This window comes from Polistes fuscatus, unplaced genomic scaffold (genome assembly GCF_010416935.1).
Source record: "Polistes fuscatus isolate 324 unplaced genomic scaffold, CU_Pfus_HIC Scaffold2, whole genome shotgun sequence".
Taxonomy (NCBI): Eukaryota; Metazoa; Arthropoda; class Insecta; order Hymenoptera; family Vespidae; genus Polistes; species Polistes fuscatus.
This window is the reverse complement of record NW_025113096.1, coordinates 16,371,684-16,395,566: the sequence shown is the minus strand read 5'-3', so window position 1 is coordinate 16,395,566 and position 23,883 is coordinate 16,371,684. Positions and strand designations below refer to the sequence as shown.

General features: G+C 32.9%; 2 protein-coding genes and 1 long non-coding RNA gene across 18 annotated transcripts in view; 1 reads left to right on the top strand and 2 right to left on the bottom strand.

Annotated features, from left to right (window-relative positions):
- Positions 1-261: 261 nt before the first annotated feature.
- LOC122516319 (large subunit GTPase 1 homolog) lies at positions 262-2,895 on the bottom strand. Its single transcript, XM_043634036.1, has 4 exons — positions 2,688-2,895; positions 1,032-2,409; positions 581-905; positions 262-482 (listed from the first exon to the last, which is right to left on the bottom strand). The coding sequence occupies exons 1-4, from the start codon at positions 2,784-2,786 to the stop codon at positions 332-334; spliced, it is 1,953 nt and encodes a 650-aa protein (XP_043489971.1). The 5' UTR covers positions 2,787-2,895; the 3' UTR covers positions 262-331.
- Positions 2,896-4,394: 1,499 nt separating this feature from the next.
- LOC122516317 (kazrin) overlaps positions 4,395-23,883 on the top strand; it is a 36,003-nt gene continuing 16,514 nt past the window's right edge. For 10 of the 16 annotated variants that reach the window (XM_043634029.1, XM_043634028.1, XM_043634030.1 and 7 more), the window contains exons 1-4: positions 4,588-4,685; positions 4,932-5,072; positions 23,094-23,184; positions 23,315-23,804. In XM_043634029.1, coding sequence (XP_043489964.1) covers positions 23,330-23,804 — 475 coding nt within the window. In that variant the 5' untranslated portion in view covers positions 4,588-4,685; positions 4,932-5,072; positions 23,094-23,184; positions 23,315-23,329. Of the gene's footprint in view, positions 4,433-4,587; positions 4,686-4,931; positions 5,073-7,901; positions 8,373-9,285; positions 9,371-23,093; positions 23,185-23,314; positions 23,805-23,883 lie in introns of those variants that run through there. The other 6 variants (XM_043634020.1, XM_043634021.1, XM_043634024.1 and 3 more) reach the window with 6 other exon arrangements.
- On the bottom strand, positions 8,783-10,173 carry LOC122516322. Its single transcript, XR_006303538.1, has 3 exons — positions 9,529-10,173; positions 9,205-9,434; positions 8,783-9,130 (listed from the first exon to the last, which is right to left on the bottom strand). It is a non-coding gene; the product is annotated as an uncharacterized LOC122516322 (long non-coding RNA).

Sequence of the window (23,883 nt, the reverse complement as noted above, 5' to 3'; positions counted from 1 at the left end):
GTAGACTTTCAAGGATGAGGCATGAGGAGCGAAAATTAATGTGTTTCATAAAATAAAGACATGACGTATGTTCTTAAGCCAAAAGATCATAAGATCCTTTTATCCACTGCTATTGCGTAATCTTAAAAAATTCGATAAGAGCCGTCTATTGTATTTTATAATATTTATTTTATACAGATGATTTATTCATTTTTTATATTATTTTATATAAAAAGAATTTTAATTTCCTTAAAATTCAGTAGTAATTTTTGTTATTTAATCGATATATTCAAACTTAGCAAATACCTAAACTTAGGAAGATCACAATTTATGTGTTATACTTTTTTTTATATTAATGTTGATCGAGATGACTATATAGTCTCCTAGCTTTTTCCCGTTTTTTTTTATTGCAATGTTTGTTAATTTTTTTCCATGGCTTCTCCTCAATACAAAGATTTTGCATTGAACCAGCAACTGAACTAGCTGCAGAACCAGCTATGCCACTAAAATTAACAAATATTTCATAACGTCTTTCTCACACACATACACACACACACACACAAATGATTTTATATAATTTATATTATTTAAAAATACTTACTTATTTCTAGCATTCTGTGGTAAACCATGTGCTTTTCCATGAACACCTCTAGCGTGAACACCAATAGATTGTTGTGATAAAAATTTTTTATCTAATTCTTCAGACGTAGTTCTCTTCCCTCCAATTATACGAGCCATTCTAGGCGTTATATGAGTATTTTCTGTTTTAATTCTCCGTGGAGGAGGAAATTGGTGAAATTCATTTTGATTTTGCGTTGGCGGAGCAACGCAATATAAAAGTCTTCCATTTACAAAATCTTTTAAAACGTAACGAGCAGTTCGTGGATTATCTGGTTGACCATTCTGTGTCATAAAACCTCTACTATCTGAAAACGAATCCATATAATAATATTTATTAATTTAAATATAATTTTCCTTCTAAAATCTAAAAATAAATTGTTAGATGAGTAACTAAAAAATAAAATTCAATTGAATTTTTAATAACAACTTACATCCATAAGCATTTAAAATTTCTTCCGCAGTTGATGGTCGATCTTGATCTTCCCCTTCTGCTGGTATAGGTAGCATAATTCCATACATATCTTCAATTACATATTTCGGTATCAATGTAGCAAGTAATGTTACCGGTGGAACGTGATCTCTCATTTGATCGATTGGCAATATGCCATTCAAAATCATGTCAGCTTTAGTACAAACAAACGATGGCATTACTAAGCCAGGACAATCACATAAAAGTAAATCTTTATCTAGAAATAAAGTTTGGAAATGTTTCGTTTTGCCTGGAGTAGCTGATACAGAAACTTTTTTATATTGTAATAATGCGTTAATTGTTGAACTTTTTCCAACATTAGGATACCCTACCATACCGATCGTTGTAACTCCTTCCATATATGTTTTTTCTTTATATATAGATCTAAATAATAAAATCAATTCATCTCTGGTTAATAATTCTGAAGAATTTTTAATCAATGATTCATTTTCTACGAGCTCTAACACTTTATCATCTTTATCTTGTATTTCTGTATTCTTCGTTAAATTATTTAATGACTCTTTTTTGTCTTTATCTTGTTTTTCTATATTTTTTGTTACATCATGCAATAATTCTTCCTTATTTTCATTACTTTCACCACTTTTTTCATTAATTTCATTACTCTCATCACTACTATCATCATTTTCTGCATCAACAGAATCTTCAACATCCTCCTCGGATTCTTCTTCAATTTTTTCACTTTCCGTAGCTAATTTAGCAGAAAAGAATGCAACTCTCATATTAATACTCGTAAAGTATTCTGCCCACAATTGTCTTTGATTATCGGTTAAAAAGTCTGCCTTATTGATAAGAATTAAATTCATTTTCTTAGGATCAATCTCTTTAACATAGTTTTCCAAATCTTCACAACGGAACAATAAAGGATTACGTGCATCGACAATTTGAATGACAACATCGCTACGTTCAACTACTCTCCATAATTGTCTCCAAAATTCTAAGTTCTTTTCATAAGGTGTAAGAATAAGGCCTTCGGATTCTTGCAAAACTGATAAGTTACGTCTCCATTCTAAAAACTCTTCTTTCTCTTTAGCCTGTAAATCTTGTGCTGTGGTAGAACTATCCCACTTCGGTCTTCTTGGTATTTTAAGAAACCCTTTACGCTTCTCGTGTTCTTCCAAAACTTTCTTTTTCTCATCCTTACTCAATAACCCAGGCAAATCTTGTAAATTAACAAACTTAATGTTTAACTTTTCTGCATTGAATTCTGTTCCGGCAAGATCTGCAGTAGATAGAAATTCTTCAAAAGAACTTTGCTCGGTAACCGATTGAAGATTCAAACATGCCCAATCGTATCCATCATTTACGTTTTCTGAATGTAGCTTTAAAGTATAAAACGAAAATTGAATTAAACAAATAGTCTGAGTATCACGTTGCTATTGAGATAATCTCAAAAAAAATATTGTTAACATTTTTGTTGAAATAATCTCAAAATTTTTTATAATTATTAGAACCACGCAACATAATTAATATTAAATATTTTATACGAAACTATAATACATATTTTAATATATCGTAAATATATTTAAAATACACTATCATATGAATTTTATAAATATAATTGATACAAATGTAAACATATTTTCTACTACGTTATTACCTTGGAAAAATCTCCACGAAATTTTCTAGCGGTGGAAGAACCAAAACGATCTCTGATCAATGATTTTCCTAAATTCTGAACTTTATTTTTCTTTCCCATTTCAATTATTTTTTAAGAATATTTTTCTATAAATATTGCACAACATTAGACACTCGTGTACATTAAATAATAAACGTGATTGTTTGAAAATTTACTAGGGAGATGGCGCCACGATTGATCTTTATCATGAATCGAGACACGCAGTGAATATATCTACCGACTTTTATCGATTTATCGAAGTAATTGACGGGGCGAATTAAAACCGATTCAAAAGGTGAAAGAAAATATGCATGGAAAACAAATCTCTGTGGTATGTAATTACAATCGTCGTATAAACATAAGTAAATAATTTATTATGACCTAGACAAATAAAATGAAAAAAATAAAATACAATAGAAACAAAACAATATTTAGACAAATAACAAAATATATTTCACGAAAGTTATTTTAATTTCAAAATGGAAATAAATTTATTTTAACATATACGATACGAATAAAAAAACAAAAAATTATAAAATAAAATAAATGAAAAATACTATGAAATGTATGAATAGTGATCGTGATTGTATTAAGATATTTATTGATTGGGTTGGGTCATTCATTGATCGTGAAAATGATGATTATATTCTAATAAATAATTTTTTTAATGTATCTAATAACATGTTTATAATAAGCATGATGACTATCCTTCAACGTTGGTATTATATTACCCATTCACGTTTCAATTACTTTGGTACTTTAAGTGTCACCTGTAACACGCTTAGTGTCCTCGACAACATATACGCATAAATATACATACATAATACATATATATTATATATATATATATATATATATATATATATATATATATATATATAAATGTGTATTATATATTTATTATATATGTATATATATAAATATGTGTATAGTTTTAAACAATCGTACAAGTCAAATAAACGCGGAAATAGCTGGAACAAAGAACGAGATGAAAGAAACGTGAGAGTCAAAAGAAGGAAGAGAAAGAATGAAAGAAAGAAAGAAAGAAAAGGGAAAAGGATGATATGTGGATAAACGGGGAAGTGGTAAAAGGCTAAGGTGAGATGGATGATGAAAAGAAAAAAAAAAGAAAGAGAAAGCTATATAAAAACGATCCCAAAGGTAACGCAGGTGGTAGACGAGTGGAAAAGAGAACCCCTCGGTATTTCTCCCTTTTTCATACAACCTACCTGTATTTATACCTAAATTCCTCAAAGAGTAAACGGGAAGGAATATAGCAAAATAAGAATAAGAGTATGAAGAGTAAGAACGAATAATGGAAAAAGAAGAAGAAGAAGAAGAGGAGGAAGAGGAAGAGGAAGAGAAAGAGAAAGAGGAAGAGGAAGAGGAAGAGGAAGAGGAGAGCGAGTTGTTGTACGGCACCGGTTGCATTTGGCAGTGGTGCAACAATGAGAAACACACGAGAGGGGAAAAAGATGGACACGGTCATAGGAAGGACGGTGGCTGTGGGAAAATAGGGTTGGGCACGGGGTGGCGGGGACGCATGCGTCGACCCGGCAAAGGGCTGTTATGTCGCACTCTGCCGTCAGTTCGGTCAGTCGTCGTGACAACCTCGTTGATACCGTTTCTCTTATTCTCGCTCCGTTCGCGTTTCAGAAAGAGAGAGATCGTCGACTTTAACTTCTACTACTTTCTTCTTCTTCTACTTCTTCTTCTTCTATTTCAAAGTAATTCATATATTTTTTCTTTTCTTAATCACGATTATCCCTGTATTTTTTATGCATACGTGTATGCATATATATATATATATATATACACGTGTATATAAATATATTAACAAGTTTTCTTCCGTAGGAAAATCTTTAAAAATCGATATCGAACTTCTCTCTCTCTCTCTCTCTCTTTCTCTTTCTATCTTTCTCTTTCTATCTTTCTCTCTCTTTCTATCTCTTTCTCGCGCGCACGCACACGAGCAAGCCGGTAATCATCGACAAAACTATGACGTGTCGTAGTGTTGCGAAGAAGTAAAGGAGGGCTCCTCCTTTTCTATCTTTAATTTTATTTATCAATCAATTTATCTGTCTAATCTATTCATCTTTGACTATTTCTATCTATCTTTTCTCTTTCATTCTTACTTTTGTATAAGAAAAAATTGGTCTTTTCCTTTCTTTGTCTTATCTTCTCTTCTCTTTTTTATTACGCTACATCGAAATCGTATTGAAATAGAGGATGAAGGAAAGCTTATTACTTCGCAACGTTCACGAATGGCGAGTGTAATTTGTGGGTTTTCCTCGTTTTGTGAGATCCGGACAGGTGTGTGCTTCGTAACCCTTGGCAATACTTTATTGGTACTTTCCCCTTCCATTGGTATGTATCCACATACATAGTTATCTAGATTACATTTGTTCTAATAATTCATTTTTTATCCTATAATAAGAAAAAACTCCGACGAATTTTCTTTAATCATTTCGCGTTCAAAAAATGAGATTCTACGATTTATCGTATATTAGATTTATCATGAATTTTTCTATTTGTTTTTCGTGCGACGTATTTAATCGTTTCGTAAAAATCCTGAATGAAAATTGATTTGCAATTAAATTTTTTTTTTTTCGTTCATTCTAATTTTTATTCCACTTAAAGTTGCACTTTCTTCCCATTCTCGATAATTTTCATTTGTATGGGGGAAAAAGAAGTTTTCTTTTTTATTTATCGTTGCATCGTTATTTTCTCCTTCTTTCTTTTTTTTTTTTAATTTTTGTTGCTACTCGTACTACAATAAAGAAAGAGAGAGACAGAGAGAGAGAAAAAGAATTGCTCGAGAAATTGGATAAACTTTCGGCTTACTCGAGATAACTACACTCTCCGGGTAGACGGCACTGAAGTATGCATTAACACTTCAAAAAAAAAAAGAAAAAAAGAAAATAAAAAGAAAGAAAAAGGAGGTAAAAAAAGGGAGGAGGAAAAAAAAGAGCACTCTCCGCGTTTTACAATGAATGCGCGCGGAACGCTTCCAGCATTTTTCGAAATTGTCACGAAATCGCAATTAACGATGTGCCAGGACAGTTTAAATGTTGTACGCACACACTTACGAATGCACGTAACGAATACGTGCTAGTATTTAACTAAATGAAATTTATTCGTAATCAAATATCCATCGTTATCATTATAATTATTATTATTATTATTATTAATATTATTATTAATATTATTATTTTGAATATTGAATGACGGGATACGTTATATATCTTTCGAATTTATTTGTCGAATGTTTAAATTTGGCAAGGAATGAAAATGATTCGATAAACCATAGCAACAGCAGCGACCGGTGGTGGTTGACTGGTTGCTGGCTCATGGATAACATCGGAACAGCTGCTAGCCGAGGCCTCTACAAAATTCTAATCTTCCGGGCACGTACATATGAATGAAATCATTCAATCCTATACACGCACATATATTTTATACACATACATATATATTTACATAAAAAGAAACTCTTATATTGTGAACAGCTTTTGCGAACGTTCACATAAATCCATTCGCACGATCAAAAATTATCCACACGTAGTTTGTATTTTAATGATTTATTATAAATGTGATCTCTCGAATGTAAATGATAAATTAAAATGAAAATTTAACCGACTACGTAATATTCTCACATCGTGAATTACGAATAATTCTCGTGAAATAATTCGCGCGATGAAAAATTACAATATTTAAATGCATAAATGATCATTATTTCTCGGATGACTTTAATGGGGAGCATGGTCGATAAGAAAAGTGAAAATAAGTATTAAGTATGATCGTAACTCTCTCATGCTGTGTGAGTGTATTTCGTAAGTGTTCCCATAAACTGATTCGCACGATGAAAAATTAGACACATGGTCTAGATAGACGGTACTTGTATTCAAATTATTTCTTGATTCATTAAATGGGGTGTTGTCGATATGCCTAATGAAAATTAGTATTATGCGATAACATCATTTTCTTATAATGTGAGTTTCTTTTTTATGATTTTTCTCATAAACTGATTCAGAGACAATTTTATAAATTTAATATTTAATATATAATAAATATATTTAAATTATATTTGAACATTTTTTATATAATAATATAAATGACAACGAAATTCTTTTGCATTGTGGATATTTTTTATGATTGTTCCCATTAACTGATTCGAACAATTTACAACATTTAATTTATTCAAATTATTTCTCAAATAACTAAATGGATTCCATGTAATCCCAGTTTACATGGGATCCAAAATGAAAATTAATATTAAATGATAATGCTATCTCGCTTACAATGTGAATATCTTTTACGATTGTTTCCATAAACTGATTTGGATAATTTAAAAAATTTCATATTCTTAATATAATATGTTAAAATTATTTTTCGAACAACAAAAGGGATGGGGATGATCTAAATGAAAAATGATAATTAGTATTAAATGGCAACGTAATTTTTTGTTGCCACAATGAGTATCTTTCATAATAAATTCCATCCAAAAATCATACAATTTCATACGATAAACAAAATGAAAAAAAAAAGAATTTTTCAAATAATTAAATGAAGTATTTCGATCCTATATTGAAAATGAAATAAAATATTCCAGTATTACAATTTCCATAAATCGAAACGTACAATTTGATATCACAAACAAAATTATGAAATATAATTTCTCGAATGATTTGTAATAAATAAAGCAGCATATCGTCCGATATTGAAAATGAAACAAAATATTAAGTAATGACGTATTTCCTGTGGAGAGTGCAAATAAATGGGAGTCCATGTCGAAGATGTGAAGAGGGATGGGTAGGGAAAGCAGCAGCAGCAATGGGGAGGAGGAGGAGGAGGAGGAGGAGGAGGTGGTGGTGGTGGGAGTGGCGGGAGGGGGGAGCGGGAAAGTAGCGGGATGAGGGAGGAGTGAAAGAAGAAGTGGGTACGAGTGAGTAGCGTGCCGGGGTCATACTTAATGCAAAAAGCGATGCTTTTTGCTACTTGTCTCTGGACGAGTGGGAGTGCCAGCGAACACGAGCCCTGACGAACTTACCGGAACGAGCGCAGCAAAAGGTTGGATGAGAACGAACGAACGAACGAACAGAAAGAGAGAGAGAGAGAGTGAGTGAGAGAGGAGGGGGAGGGAGGGAGAAAAGAAAGGAGGATGAGAAGAGGTGATGTACTATGCGAGTCGAGGAGCCCAGAAAGTCATGGTTCACTTACAAAATCGTTAAACGAAATTTATATAAAACGTGCTCTTTTCAACCCCCCCACTCTATCCCCTCTATCCTACCACCCACCATTATCGTCATAACCATAACTACTACCGTCATGATTACTGTTGTTCCTTATTAGGCATACTTACGTGGTTTGTCACTCTGCACGTATGTACATTACTGTACATATATATGTGTATCTTTATGTTTGTATGTGTGTTTCGTATATCGACAATAAAAAGATCATAAAGATTCATTTCAGTTCCATTCATTGGAGCCGCAGCTATTATACAATACGATACAACGTTACAGTCGGTTCGCGTTGAATTAACTTTGAGAGATGTAGTATAACATACTATGTATGTGTATGTGTGTTCGGGTTTTCGTTAGTTTCTATACATGAATTTGTGCCTTTCTCGTGTATTACATATCTTTGTATTTCTATACCTAACTTGTAAGTACACGTGTGTGCGTGTGCGTGCGTGTGTGTATGTGTATAAGTATCTCTTCTAACTAGATATGCATATTCGTTGATGATGAAGAGATTTTTTTGAATTTTTTATTTTATTGTATTATGTTTTCAGTATTTCTTCATCTTTTGAAATGGATTATTTCGGTGGTTCCTTCGATAAAATTAAAAAGCATCGCGTGTGTCTCTGACACACTTGAGGATTCTTTAAATAACTTTTACCGATCGATTCCACGAACTCGAGTTTTATTTTCGTTAACCAAACCGATCGGCGTTTTCCTTACGTTCTTTTAGAAATTATCGAATATAAATGATATTTATTTTGTTTATGCAGAATAAATATTATACATATACAGGGTATCGTTAGAGTTGTATCACGGTTGCGTTAAAAGTTATCGAATTTAAAAAATATTTATTAACTTTTTTGTTTAATAAATACACATACAGGATTGCGTCAGGATTTTCTTTAGGGTTACGTCAGTTTTGCTTTAGAAATTATCAAATTTAAACAATATTAATTTCATTTTACATATAAAATAACATTTACCGGATTAAACATAAGTCAATTGATACTACCCATTATTTAGTTTTTTTATTTCTATTTAGAAAGCTTTTGTAAACTTTGATATTGAAAGACAAAAAGGAATTTTGTTTGCATGACTCAATATTTATAAATTAAACTGATATATATTAACAATACCCTTTTGTCAATTAATTTACGGACTATCGTGTATATACGTGTACTGAAAAAGAAAGATGAATGTTTTAATTTAAACTGGAACATTGTAAATGTAACAACTAATGCAAGTATACATACATTTTAAATGATCTTTCTTTCCATCTCTCTTTCTCTCTTTCGTTCTCTCTTTTTCCTCTCTGCCACCCCATCAAATATTTGATCTGCTTATTCAGCTACAGTACGCGAAGAGCAATATTGTTCCGACGAGTAGTAGGAGGGTGTACAGTGTTCGGTTACTCTCAAGGTAATATATACTTCAACAGTGTACCACTAATAATCATGCTACTCAAAATCATTCATTATTTAACCTACAAAATGTTTTTCATCTCAATTGTATTCCATACAGGTGTATTTATGTGTGTTTGTATATATATATATATATATATATGTGTAAGTACTTACAATCAATTTTATTCTAACAATACCATTGTCATCGTATTAAAATCTAGAAATCTAGAATGTCGAGTCTTAGAAAATCGCTTGTTGCGTCGGTTTGTTCCGATTGTGGTTTCACGATGTCGTCCCAGTTCGAGGCCATGCATGTATATATATGTTACATGTTCTTTGTTCAGAAAGAAAGAGAGAGATGGAGAGAGATTACACCTTGCTGAGGTAACTTTTCATACTCCATTTATTTTTTTCTAAAGATTATCCTTGACAAACATACTTGATATATGACGATATATAATATATATGTCTTTACCGTGCATACATTTAGTGTGTCAGGAATATTAAAAACAAAGTAAATATTGAATACCTGAGATCACAAATATTTCTATAAACCTAACAATAAGATAAAGTATAACAGTTTGGTGGCATGAATTTGTAGAAAGCTTTTCGATATTCCCGAGACAAGTCGAATGAAAAATTTTTCCCTTTCTCGAATCAGTACACTTTTTTTGTATACTCGACACTATTCCTCTCTCTCTCTCTCTCTCTCTCTCTCTGTTTCATTGACGAGGCTTGAGAAGATGATGTAGTCGACTCCTCGAAGCTTTCATCAAAGCACGAAATGGGTGACAGCCCAAGGGAATAAGCTCTGAGGTGGATTTGGTGCCATTGCTGTTAACCATTACCAAGGACTTGAATTTCCAACTAACAGATTGTTACCATTGTGTGATTAACAATTCGATGAACAAAGAGAGAGAGAGAGAGAGAGGAAGTAAATGAGAGAGATTGAATATATTATTGCAGCGTTACTCAACCTAGGCTTCTTAAGGCCAATACTAGGTCGAGTTTAAATTTGTAATATTCTATGAAATGATATTTCTTCAACCGCAGCAAGAAAAGTAATTAATTTTTAAGAGATTTTGTAAGAAAGTTCTAGCACAATTTTCTTTCCAATTCTTAATCCGCAGTTTTTAAACTATATTTTAAAATAATACACAATGACTTAATTGTATCGAGTTTTTAATTATTTAATATCATACTTAAAATGTTTGGATTATTGTGAAAAATTACGGACAAATGTATTGAGTTCCTACGCGGTAATTAATTCATTTTTAAAAGATTTGTAAGAAAGTTCTGGTAGAATTTTCTTATTATTTTATAATCCGTACCAACAAGTACATCTAAAAATAAAATATAGTAACTTCAGTCTGCCAGGTTTTTCAATAATTAAACGTTCAGGTTGTATTGTAAAAATATTGATAGATGCTGTGGTATTGGTCTGTTGTGATAACGTTCAAAGCCTGATTACAAGGATCAATAAGGTTGTTTGCAGTACAATATCTATAGAGGATTTCACTGTGAATTCTAGTTGTAAATTCTACTTGTTAGGAACGATCAGCAGTAACGAATGAATATAATTGACATAGGTGTTGTAGGTATAGTGAGGGTAAGTAAGTACTTTGGTAACGTGAAGAGGCTTACCTACTACCATTTCTCATGAGGGCTAACCTATTAAACGTAAAGTTAGATGGAAAGTGGTTTAAAGTATTCAACTTTGTAGATAGAATTTTAAATATGTATATGCATGTCATGTTAGAATATCTCGAAGAATATTTTGAGGTAAAAATATTCAAGGAGATACTTGTTCTTCATCGACAAGAAGAAAGTAACAACTTCTTCTATCCTTTTTTCTCTCCTCTACACTACTTCTTTCTGTTCACCACTACTTCTCTCATTGTCGTCACGTCAGAATTTGTTCTTTTTCTTATGGTCAAACTTTTTCATACTTCGCGGAAGAAAAGTTTTTCTTTCTCGAGGCGTGAAAGAAATCTTCGAGATCCAATTCTACAAAATTTTTCTTCCTTTTCTTACGGATCATTTCCGTTCCTTTCTCTTAAGTTTTCTTCTTGTTCTTCTTCTTTATTGTTTTATTAATTTTTGTTTCTTTTCTCTCTTTATTTTATTTTCTTTTTTTAAATCCTCTTCCTTATCATCTTCCTTCCTGTTCTTCTTTTTGTTACTTGCTAGATCGTTATCACCAATAATTTACATGTTCCATAACTTTGACACCTGTTGAAATTCACTCTGGTTCTACCATCATCAAATATAATGCACACACACATATACATTCATGCATATCTCATGCATATCTCATACATGTCTCTCTCTCTCTCTCTTTCTTTCTCTACATATGACAAATGCAAAGAGAAATATAATTTATTAAACCGTAATGCATAGTAATACGCGAACACGAGATAAACCGCAATGTAATTTGCGCGTCGTTAAATTTCCAAATAGCTTCGACTGTGTCTATCAAATTATTCATACCAATAGATGGAAAGATAGTTGGATAGATAGAGAAATCGAATCGCATTTTATTCGTTAAAAATGTATACATTTCGATTTTATTACTTTTGATTAGAACCATCATGGATTACTCATCAATTATTACACGTCACACAATAAAATTGGTACTTTGTCTGAATGTGAGATTATTCAACTATGTACATTCGATAATCGATTACATAGTCAATTTTTAATCGAACTTTTAATAACACGATTATAAGAATTCATCAAACAAAGAACCATTTTCAATCCTATTACTACAAATCGTTCTAATCGAAATGTTTAATTACTCAACGAATTACTCAACACGAATCGTTAATCGCTTTGTTTTAGCTCGAAATTATTTGCAAGCTTCGCAAGTTGCACGTGATTCGAATACGCTGTTAAACGAGAGAGAGAGAGGGAGAGAGGGAGAGAGAGAGAGAGAAAGAGAGAGAGAAAAAGAAATATGAAAAGGTAATACTAATACTACTTCTTGTGGTGTGAAAAGCGTGCTCTGAATACAGATCTTTGCATTTGTAGGAAGCACGGTATTTTAATAAGAAGCCCCCAGCATCTTCGTACTATGCGTTAGTATCCTTTTTCAAAAATATTAAAATAATATATTTCCTCTCTTTTGCTCAATATATTTTCACGCTGTTTTAATTCTGTATTTCTCTTGTAATCGTGAAATAACGGGAACATAAAATTGATCCTTGACATTGTGAAGTAATTTTTGTTTTTTTTTTTCATTATATAGGTTTGTATTTTTTTTCAAAATTATTGAAACGATATTTTATATTGTTCCATTATTCTTCCTGTATTTATTTTCATTTTAATTGAAAAAGAACACGAGTATAAAATTGATCCTCCATTTTGTAATATGATTTTTTTTTGTTCTTTTGCTGTTATTCTTTCTCGAAAACGTTGAAATAATAACTTTGTTTGTTCCACATTGGTTTTATATATATTTATTTCCACAGTGTTGCACTACGTTTTCTTTATTTATTTTAATTTTAATTGAAGTGGAACACGAATGTAAAATTGATCTTCCATTATTTTTTATCTAGTTTCATTTTGATTTCTTTTCCCGTTGGTTCTTGGTAGTACAGGTCGGTGTTTCTTTTACAAAATATTGAAACAATATATTTTTTTAATTTCTAATTGTTTTTTCTCCCGATGGATACGCACAACGTTTAAATATTTTTTCTCTTTTGATCGAAAAATAAAACGAGCATGAAATTGATTCTATTATTTTTTTATTCCTATCTATCGTTCTTGATATTATGTTGGTACCGTTTATCAAAAATATTTAAATAATATATTTTCTCTCGTTTTTTTTTCTTATTTATCTTCATTCCCAATGTAATTGCAAAACGTTCCACTATATTATACTTTCAATCGAGAGCAACATTACGGAGCATAAAATCATAATTCTTTTTGTTTTTTAATTTCTTTCTATCGTTCTCGGTATCCCTTATGAAAAAAAAAAGTATTCGAATAAAATAATTCACTCGATCTCTTTCTTTTCTTCAATTTTTCTTCTCTCGTAAATGTATTTGCAGAAGAACCTATTATATTTTTCATTTTAATCGAGAAATAAGAGTAGCGTGAAATCGTTCCTCGATATTGTTACGTAGTTCTTTTTTTCTTCTTTTCTTTTCTACTTCTTTTCCGTCTTTCATTATTACTATCAACGAGCTTTTTGAGAAAAAGAAACATTAATATAGATAAAGACAACAGAGACGGATACAGAAAGAGAATGATAGAAAGATAGATAGAAAGAAAGAAAGAAAGCAAGAGAACAGTAAAGGAGGAATGCGACATATATTTTTGTCTTGGATCACAAGTGGCCATTCCAAGTTGAATTGGATGACAAAAGGCAGGTCGAAAGGCATGTTTACAGCAACCACTACCACTAAAGTTTTCTTTTGATGTACCACTTTATGCGGACTAACGACTTATGCTGATCATCGCTACCGCTTACTACCAACAATAGACAGGGAGCTTACAAAGCTTGCATCGTTGAACTTTAGCATAGGCAAAAGGGAATGAGCAATAACCAATCGTTCACATCGAACTTCTATCTCGGGAAATAGGAAATGTATATCAATTTCATTTATCTACATAGTAAAAATATATTCGACATTTCGATACGTCGTTCTCATATCATTTCCGATGTCGTTACATTATTTTCACATTTGGAAAGAAACTATTATTATTATTATTATTGTTATTATTATTATCAATCTCCGCTGGGAAATTTCATTCGAAAATTAATTACTTCGGGAAACGTTTCTGGACTTTCAACCGGAATTTCAAATCTCATTAAATTCGTTTTATCATTTCAATAGTTTGTCTGTGTATTTATGTGACTGATGAAGGAAATTTATGATTATAAGGGTTCATATTCATTGGATCGGTATTAGAAATATATTAATCTTGACGTAATTCAGTCGACCCCTGTAAACCTTGTCATTATTATAAATATTGAAACATTTTACTTAGAAAATAATTGACCAATAATTTTAACAATATTGATCAAATAAATAGAAATGTATTAGAAATTGGAAAGTGTTAAATTAGATACGTCATTAGATAGTTTCTGTATTTATACGATTGAAAAAAAGGAAATGTATGGTTAAGAGGGTTCGTATTTATTGAGTTAGTATTAGAAATAAATGAATTTTAATCCATATCATGACGAAACCTTGCCATTATTACAAATACCGAACATTTATTTAAAAAAAAAGACTCATCAAAAAATTGTTAAATGAAAATTGATAAGGAAATTAGACAATAATAGGATTAAATAATATAGGTAAGAAAAAAAAATAAATGATGATCAAATATTGCTCATATAGAATAAAAGAAATATAACTGAGATTTGTCAACACATATTCGGATGAATCACCGAATCCAAATTTAGATGTCTCATGGGAGAAGGGGAAAATCTATGTTTCCTGTCGTGGCAACACGAATCTTCTTTGCTATATGGTTCGAGTCATGTACAGCGTACTTTGTCAATGGTGTCCCTTAACTCTTATTCCTATGTCCAACTATGATCGTTATGATATACATTCGTAATGTAAGAGACTAACTACATCAACGTTAGTACATATACCTTCTATTAAAAAACATCGCATCGAGATTTCTAAATATATTCTCCAAAATTTCAGATCAGGGTTATTAGAAGAGATTTTCACTGGAAAAAATTTCTAAACGTCAAATATAAATATTTCGCGATCATATAAAAAGAAAAAAAAATATCAAATATCTGACAAGTATTGACACAAATTATCGTTCACTTAAAATTCAGTTTTGCTATATAAAAATGTTTATCTGTATTTTCTTTTTTCTGTCTTATTTATAAACAAAACGCATCGATGTATCTAAATATATTTTCGAAATTTTAAATCATGGTTGTCGGAAGAAATATTCGTAGGATAAAATTTGTATAAACGTCGAATTTAAATTTATTTAGAATAAATAAAAGAAAAAAATATATCAGAAATTATTACTAATTGTCAATTACAATTTAATTTTTTACTGATAATTATTCATCTATTTCTTTTCTGTTGCTATTAAAAAGAGAGAGTGAGAAAGAAAGAGAGGGAAGGGGGGAGGGAGAAAGAGAGATGTATATCTCAAAGATTCTTCAATTGATCCCCTGTTGCCTGTTGCTGATATCTGCTTATTTTGGCACCGATTCAGAAAGAGACTAATAAAAAGAGTATTCTCCTAGTAAATGGTAACAGAGTTTATGTCGATCAAAAGAAAGAAATAAACTAAGTTCATCATACGTTAGGACAAATATTTTATCCAGCCATATTTTCTTTCTCTCTCTCTCTCTCTCTCTCTCTTTCTCGTGTCTCTCTTTTCCTCTCATATCTTTTTATAATACCAACTATGTCTACGTTTAATGGCTTTAATGTTTGAAAACCAGAGATAGAGAAGTACATTTATTTTCGGAACGACTTTGCACTCTTAAAACATATACATATACGTACCTATCTACATTCATACACATACACACATATGAATGCATACACTTTTTCGGATATTAACACTTTATCGTGAAGAAAAAAGTTTTTCTCGTTGGTACTCTAATGGCAACCAGTTTCATGCTATTTCTTTTCTAACAACTTCACGGTATCGCATTTAAGTAGAAAAGATCGAGGAAAAAGTAACCAACTTTCTTTCCTTTTATTTCCACATTTATTCCGAACCATGCGTCATTGATAATCTTCTCCCAAATAGATGCCCTCTTTAAGAAAAAACAAGAAAAAAAGGATTAAACTTTGAAACAAATTCCCAGAAAACGTTTATACAACTCCCACATTTCAAGCCTATTCAAATTACTTAAAACTATTTGTTCAATATTGAAACAAAATAATACAAAACTTTTCCTATTCCCCACACAACTAGACATCTGAGGCTACGTTAAAGTTACAAATAAAAAAAAAGAACCAGTTGAAATACATTGAACATATATAAACATTCTCTCATTCTCATTCTTTTTTTTTCTTATTACAAGAGAACGTTTCACGGTTGCACGCGTAGACGAGCAGTTCACTAATTCGTCATTTCGTTTTACGCTGTGTCGCGTAAAGTACTATTACAAAGCCGTCATATACGTAAGCTTGGACTCGTGTACCCAAGTAAAATAGTATATGTACACACACGCACACATACTTCACACACACGAACGCACACGCGCACACACATATATATATAAATATATATATTTACACGTATACACATAAAGTTTCGCCCCTGAAACTAATAGATGGCACTAAAGATTGCGTCCCATTTATAACACGCGAACTTGGGCACCCCCATCCCCATTCCCCCTCCTCCTTCTTTTTCCTCCTCATACCATATCCCTCTTTTCACCACCACCTCCTCCTCCTCCTCCTCCTCTTCTTCTTCTTCCCCAACCCCCTCATTCGTCCAGCCATTCTCTCATGTGTCGTCGTCTCTCTCTGTCTAACTATACTACGTCAGCGCTACGTTCATCTCTTCAACCACATGTTACCATCCCTCATCCCCTACTTCTAGGATCCTATCTATGGATATGTGTATGCGTGTGTATGTGTGTTGTATGTTTACGTCTATATAGAAACGATTTATACATATAACACAATTCCCTATTCCCTGGCAAAAGGTGTCTTCCCCTTGCACTTCTTCCATCGTTGTTTGAAGTTTTGGACACGTGTAACACATACACATACATATAATGAATTAAGGGTTCGTTGCATGCACCCTCAAACTACTGTTTAAAAGACAAAGAGAGTAGCGAAACGTAACTGTCGTGAACGATTTCCGTACGGAATTGGACGCTTTCTGTAGGAGTGAGAGATCTGTATCGTGGAAGATTGTTATGATATTTTGAAGAAAAAATGAGACTAGAATATTTTAGGTTTGTAAGTAGGTTGTAAGTTTGGTATTGTCGTGATCGTTATTGTTAGGTATTTTCTTGGTAAATTTTCTTGACGTTCGTGAAAAGAAAGAGAGGAGGAGAGTAGACCAAGAAAGTTATGTTATTATTTTCCCTCATACCTCTTACCTTTTCCCTCGTATTCATCTTCTTCCTCTTTCTCTCTCTCTCTCTCTCTCTCTCTTCTTAATGCAAGTAAGCCCCGTCTTCGGTAATAGCTTCTCACGAAGAGGAACGTTTTATCGTAAAGAAGATGCAACATCACTTTGAACTTGCTAGAAAATTCTGCCATCGTGGGATAACAAAATCTGAGTCACGATAATGTCCTATGTCGGGTAGTAGTATGACGTAGAGTAGTAGAAGAGAAGAAAGAGAAAGGAAGGAAGGAAGGAAGGAAGAAAGAAGAAAAAGGAGAAAAGAGTTGGGACAGGAAGAGAGGAGATGATGATGGTGGTGGTGCTGGTGCTAGCGGTGAAAGAAACTAGGAGAAGTAGAAGAAGAAAAAGAAAGAAAAAAAAAAAAAAGAAAAAGAAGAAGGACAAGAACAAGAACAAGGGGTGGGGTGGTGGTGGTGGTGGTAGTTGGGTGTGGGATGAAAAAGGGGGTGGAAAAAAGCATCGCGATAATGGTCGCACGGAGCCACAGGTTTCCCAGACGTACGACCCTCACCCTGTCATCCTATAGGCCATTCCTAACTTGCTCTTTCATGCCTCCCTAGTTTCTCTCTTGTCCCCTTTTTCTACATAGATGCTGCCTTTCTTGCTTCCTCGTCGATCTCACTAGCGACCATGTCTCTCTCTCTCTCTTTCTGTTCCTTTCTCTTTCTCTCTCTCTTTCTTTCTCTCTCTCTCTCTCTCTCTCTCTCTCTCTGTCCGTCTCGTTTGCGCTTTGAACAAACGGCGTATGCGCGTGCCACCGGGGCATGCTCCTGCTTGCCCTGCATCCCACCGTGGTGGTATTGATCCATGAGCGCTCCCTCCCACTCCCATTCCTCTTGCTCACCCAACGACAGGGATTGTCAACCCAGCTACCCCTCTCTCTAATTCCTGCCAGCTTTCCTATGCCTGCTAGCTTGCTGGCTTGCTTGCTTGTTTGCTTCCTTGCTTACTGAAATAGTCCTCTTCGTCCTTCCCATTCATCCACGTAGAAGTGTACGTGCTTCTCGAACGATGACTTCCCCTATCATATTTTAAATATACATACATATATTCCTATCACTCTCATTGTCTTTTATCATCATCCCTAAAATGCTAAACGGACGATAAAAGCCGTAATCCCTTCTATCGTTACGTAGTCATACACACATACATACACACACACACACACACACACACACACACACACACACACAGGGATATAAATGTCATAAAGTATTTCCCAGTGATGAATCGAAAAATGGTTGAAGATCCCTGTTTTAGAGTTTAGTTGGTGAGAACGTAGGTTAGGGGTGGGGGTGGAGTAAGGGATGTTTGGGGGGGTATAGGTTGGTGGTGTGCCGGTTGTGGTAATGCGGAGAAAAAAAAGGGCCCGAACCCATGCCGGAACGCCTACCCACAATCCAAACTGAACCATCCACGCGGTATACTCTCTTCACTGTCTTCGTTCACCTTTTTTTCTTTTTCTCTTTCTCTTTCCTTTTCTTTTTCGACTACCATTCCATTTCATTTCTCGAATTCACTCCCTCGTATAACGTTTGCAAGAGAAGTGCACGCACGTTACCTATTCTTCCTACTCGAGTTCTGTGTTATCCAAGCACACACTATGCGTTCACTCATGCTAAAATATGATGCCGCATCGACGGATTTTCAAATAATGGCAACACATTCGAACTTACTCATTGATATTTTCTTTTCCTTTCCTTTTCTTTTCTTTTCTTTTCCTTTCTTTTTTCTTTTGAATAGACGGGTATACAATACTAATGAAACATGTGTGTTGAAAAAGAAAAAATAATGTACAAGAGGGAAAGAAAATAATAAAGAAATTTGGTTGTTTTAAGGGAGAGGGGAGAGGGAATACATGAATTAAGATGATTATACAATTGGCTTCCTACCTTCCTTCATTTCTTCCTTCCTTCCTTCCTTCCTTCCTTTCTCGTATTATCGGTGTTGAATCGGAAAAGGAATTCATTTGTAAAGGCAACGGCCAAACGCGGTTACCCTCGCGATTAGAGACAAGCAATTTGAAAGATAATGACTACAAACATGTGGTGGGTAACGTCAATGTAGAAGTAGTACGAACAGGCGGACGCCCATTTTCAATAGGGCTTACGCCCCCTCCGTGAAGAGTAGCTTGATACTTTGCATAAAAGCACAGCGCGAGGGAGATGTGGACTTTAAAATACGTGAAAAGTTTTGCCTTCCTGGAACCTAAAAGGATACACACACACGTGTACGCATATACGTCCATTTACTATACATATATACATATATATATATATATATATAAAAAAAAGAAAGAACCTATCTCTTATCGTCATTTTTATATTTTCCTTTTATATTTGTTTTTCTTTTTTTTTTTTTGGTTTGTTTGTTTTCGCGAGAAGAGCATAGTCGGTGGAAAAACTTTAATGCGGGTGTGTTCATCCCCCGTTTGAAGAGACAAAGGGAGGACAGAAACAATAAAATATAAAGATAAAGAGGTGGAGAAGGGGGGTAGTAGAAAAAAAAAGGAGAACAAGTAGATATAACCGTGGAATTTTTTAATTGGATATCTTTTCTAATTCGTTCGACGCAAAGGAATTACGTTTTATCTGCGTCACGTATCATGTTCGAACGGAGATGCCGACTGAAATGTGGAACTCCATCTCCCGTAGGGATGTCATCCAATTAAAGTTGAAGTTGCGAAACTTGCGTATAGGCACTGTGACGTGACGTCACTTGAGAATGAGAAAGAAAGAAAGAAAAAGTGAGAGAGAGAGAGAGAGGGAGAGAGAGAGAGAGAGAGAGATGCAAATCAAAATCATTCGATTGTGACAACGAAAGAGATTTTATTATTATTATTATTATTATTATTTAATTCTTTTTTATTATCATCTTTTCGAATTCAATGTAACATAACGAATATGATTAAACTTATGAGAATTTAAAGTTTTATTGTAAACCGAGGAGATCAAGTAGGTGTATAGTAAAAAAAAAAAAAGAAAGAAATATGAATAAATTTCGATAATTTTTTTTGGTTAAATACGGTAAAACGTGGTTATTTAATTAGTTTATGTGTTTTTTATTTTGTTTGTTTTTATTGAAGATCAAGTTAATCTCCATGGATAAGGATAACGTCACTAAACCTGCCGTTTAAAGTTTTAATTAAAATCCTGCATTCTATATTATATTTGTTTCTACCGTAGTTTAACTTTATTTATATTGTTTTTATTTGTTATTTATATCACAGTACTAAATTAATTATTATCTATTTAAAATTTAATAATATCTGACTCCTTTTGTACAAATTGGTCCTCCGACTATACAAAACATTTTCGAATTCTCCGCAATGTTTTAAATAATATGGGGATTTCGATTTAGTTTTAAATATTATTATATTTTCATTTGATTTTTTACTTAACAATATTGAAATTATAAATATTTAATTATTTAATATTTAAATTAGTAACGAATTAATTAATATTTATTTTAAATTGTTCAAAATAATTTAACTTTACAATAACTGTATATCACAAATTTGTTAATTTTCAACAAATTTTGTGAATAACCTGAAGACTTGTATTTAGTTTTAAATGTTAAACCCTCTATCTTCCTTTGATATAACCTGCGACACTCGAGTCTTTACTTATTGGATAGCAAGCGGAATGAACTCGCGATCCCGAGGGTGCGGAGTTAAGCGTTTGTACGAGAAGGAAAAAAGGGATAAAGGTAGAAAAGATATGAAGAGGTGGTGAGGGGAGAGAGGAAGCAAGGAATGTATTTCTGGCTGCCCACTAAACCAACTATAATTCCAATCCGATGAAAAGTAACATTTACATGCGTGATTAAAACGACTCAAATGGTTCGACTTCGAATGAACTCAAAGAAAAATAACCTAATCTCGTATCAATGAAATTTATTCAACATTAATTGCTAATTATCGTTTAATATACCTATAATAAATATCTAATGCTATAATGATCGTTTCATAATGCAATACTTAAGTTAGTTAATTATTAATATTAACGTTTAATGGGAATCATTTATAATGATGAAAAAGATTGAGTACCCTTTAACGATATTTTATCGGTTTGCATATCGACGAAAACGATCTGGCTCGTTACACTCCTTTTAATAACCCTTTTCATATCGTCCTTTGTCGTTACGGAACACGAAACTCCTCTATTTGTTAAGCACTTACATACATTTGTACTTATGTCCTTTACATTACACCAATTAGCTATTATTCTTCTTATCTATTTATTTTCTTTCTTTTTTTAATTCGTAATCTCGAACATATTTTATTCCTTTTCTATTATTATTTTTTTTTATTAATGAATCGTTATTTTTTATTAATATTTTTTAAAAGAAAGGGAAAGAACAAGGGGAAAATGTGTACTTCCTGCAAAAAAGAAAAATTTATTTAATCTTGCGTTAATATTTTTATTTAATATAGAATATTCGTTATTAACGAACGTTACGCTTTATGTTACTTTATGTTATCTATGTCAATTACAAATCCTTTTGAAGAATAAACGAATTTTTCAGATTCGGTTGGAATTTCAAATGTAAGCCCCCTCCTCCGTCCAAAAAAATGACATGAGAGATTTCTCTTGTACAATTTTCACGTATATATCTATGCTATGATGATAAATCGTTCGTGTTTTTATACGAAGTCAAACGCAAATATCGTGTTAATGAAACGCGATGCGAAAAAATGAAAGCTGAAATACATAGGTACTCTCTTTTAACTATCCCGCATTCAACCAAACCAAACCAACCATCCAACCAACGAACCAACCAACGAACTCGAACAGTACTAGGGATCATAACGTTTTTAATTTCACCTTATTTGAGTGGCATGAGATTTTTTCTCACTGGAACGTACACGTACACTCACACACAGATACACACACACACACTTACTATTCGTATGTCCTAAAGTGAATTTAATCAAGTTAATTTTCAAACGACATTTACGAACGTTACTTTATATTTTCGTTTCATTACACGAAAAAGTACGAGTATGTGCGCGTTTGTTTGCTCAGATATAATATACCAAAAGGATTTTAAAACTTGTTAAGCGTTTAAACGAAATATATATATGTGTGTGTGTGTGTGTGTGTTGCGTATTATTTATATTAATTACTTTTCAAGAATTATGAATATTAGGGACGAAACTCCCTTGTCTCATTTTCTTTTATAATGAACGAGTAAAATATGTAAATACATTTTTATTTTTTTCCTTTTTTTGTTTTCTTAAGTTTTCTCGAGATAATTGTATAAGCCGATTGTTTCGCTGTGGTGCGAAAGTATTATTCAATCGCAGACGTATATTATGTCTGTTACATATTCCAGAGGATAAAATAAAAAAAAAAAAGAAATCGAACGCACATTGATTAAATGGGGAAAAAAAAATATGAAAGCAACAGAACGAGCTCTCTGTCGTAGAATAAAGCTTTCTCACTCGTAATACTAAATCAATATCTGACGGTAGGGTGAAACGTGTGTAGTACTGGGTCTTACAAAAGAGAGAGAGTACAATCCTACGAAAGTGATCCTTTAGTTTTGTTAATCATTTTCTTTGGTTCCTTATTTTCAAACTTCCAAATTTCGAACGCGAAATTTCAAAACGGTAATAATAGTAATCAAAAAATACAAATTATTTGTTTTAGTATTGAAAACTAACGGACAAAAATCCACAAACATGAGCTTACAAACTAGCCCACCTTGGATTTAATCGAACGCATCCTCGCAGATGCACAGGTATATGCAAACATACTGATAAACGTTTAACCATAATTTCTCTAAAAACTCTTTTATCCTTTTTTTTACGGAGACAAAAGATTCATCGTTTTAGCCGATCCCTAACGTGACCCGTTTGTTCTTAATGCAGACAAAACTGTTCGTCATGGTGGAGGAGAACGCAGGGACGGGAGCACGACTGGATGGGGAGTTGCAACGTGGAAGAGGAGAGAACGCAATCTTACGTGGAGAATCACGGGACGTTGTAGTTAGTACATCGTCATCATCAGGAACGGTAACAGCAGCAGTAGTAGCAGCAGCAGCAGCATTGAACAATAACGGTGGTACTACGAGTAACAGCAATCTGGCTAACATTGGTGGTATAAGCAGTAACAACAATGCATCATCACCAGCAGCAGCAGCAGCCTCCAGTGGTATCGGTAATCCGAATCTCTGTCAAGAGGCAAGCGAATCCCAAGCACACACGCAGGAAGATGGTAAAAGGCTCAGTGCGAATAGCAGCCCTATTGAGAAGAGAAGTTCGGCAAGTGATAAATCCGTTAGTCCGATCGATAAGAAAAATAGTCCCATCGATAGGAAGGACAGGTCCAGTCCAATAGATCGAAAAAGTAGTCCCGTAGGTTGGTATCAAACAGTCCTAATTTTATTCTAAAGCAATCTCAGTATTGAGCCGATCCCAATAACGTTTCGATATTTGTT

What these genes read in the sequence shown, in the direction of transcription:
- LOC122516319 (XM_043634036.1), bottom strand. Translation starts at nt 2,786, where the DNA reads ATGGGAAAGAAAAATAAAGTTCAGAATTTAGGAAAATCATTGATCAGA. An exon ending in TTCGTGGAGATTTTTCCAAG is followed by an intron (nt 2,410 to 2,687) that starts GTAATAACGTAG and finishes TATACTTTAAAG; the next exon opens with CTACATTCAGAAAACGTAAA. An exon ending in AATTTTAAATGCTTATGGAT is followed by an intron (nt 906 to 1,031) that starts GTAAGTTGTTAT and finishes ATTCGTTTTCAG; the next exon opens with ATAGTAGAGGTTTTATGACA.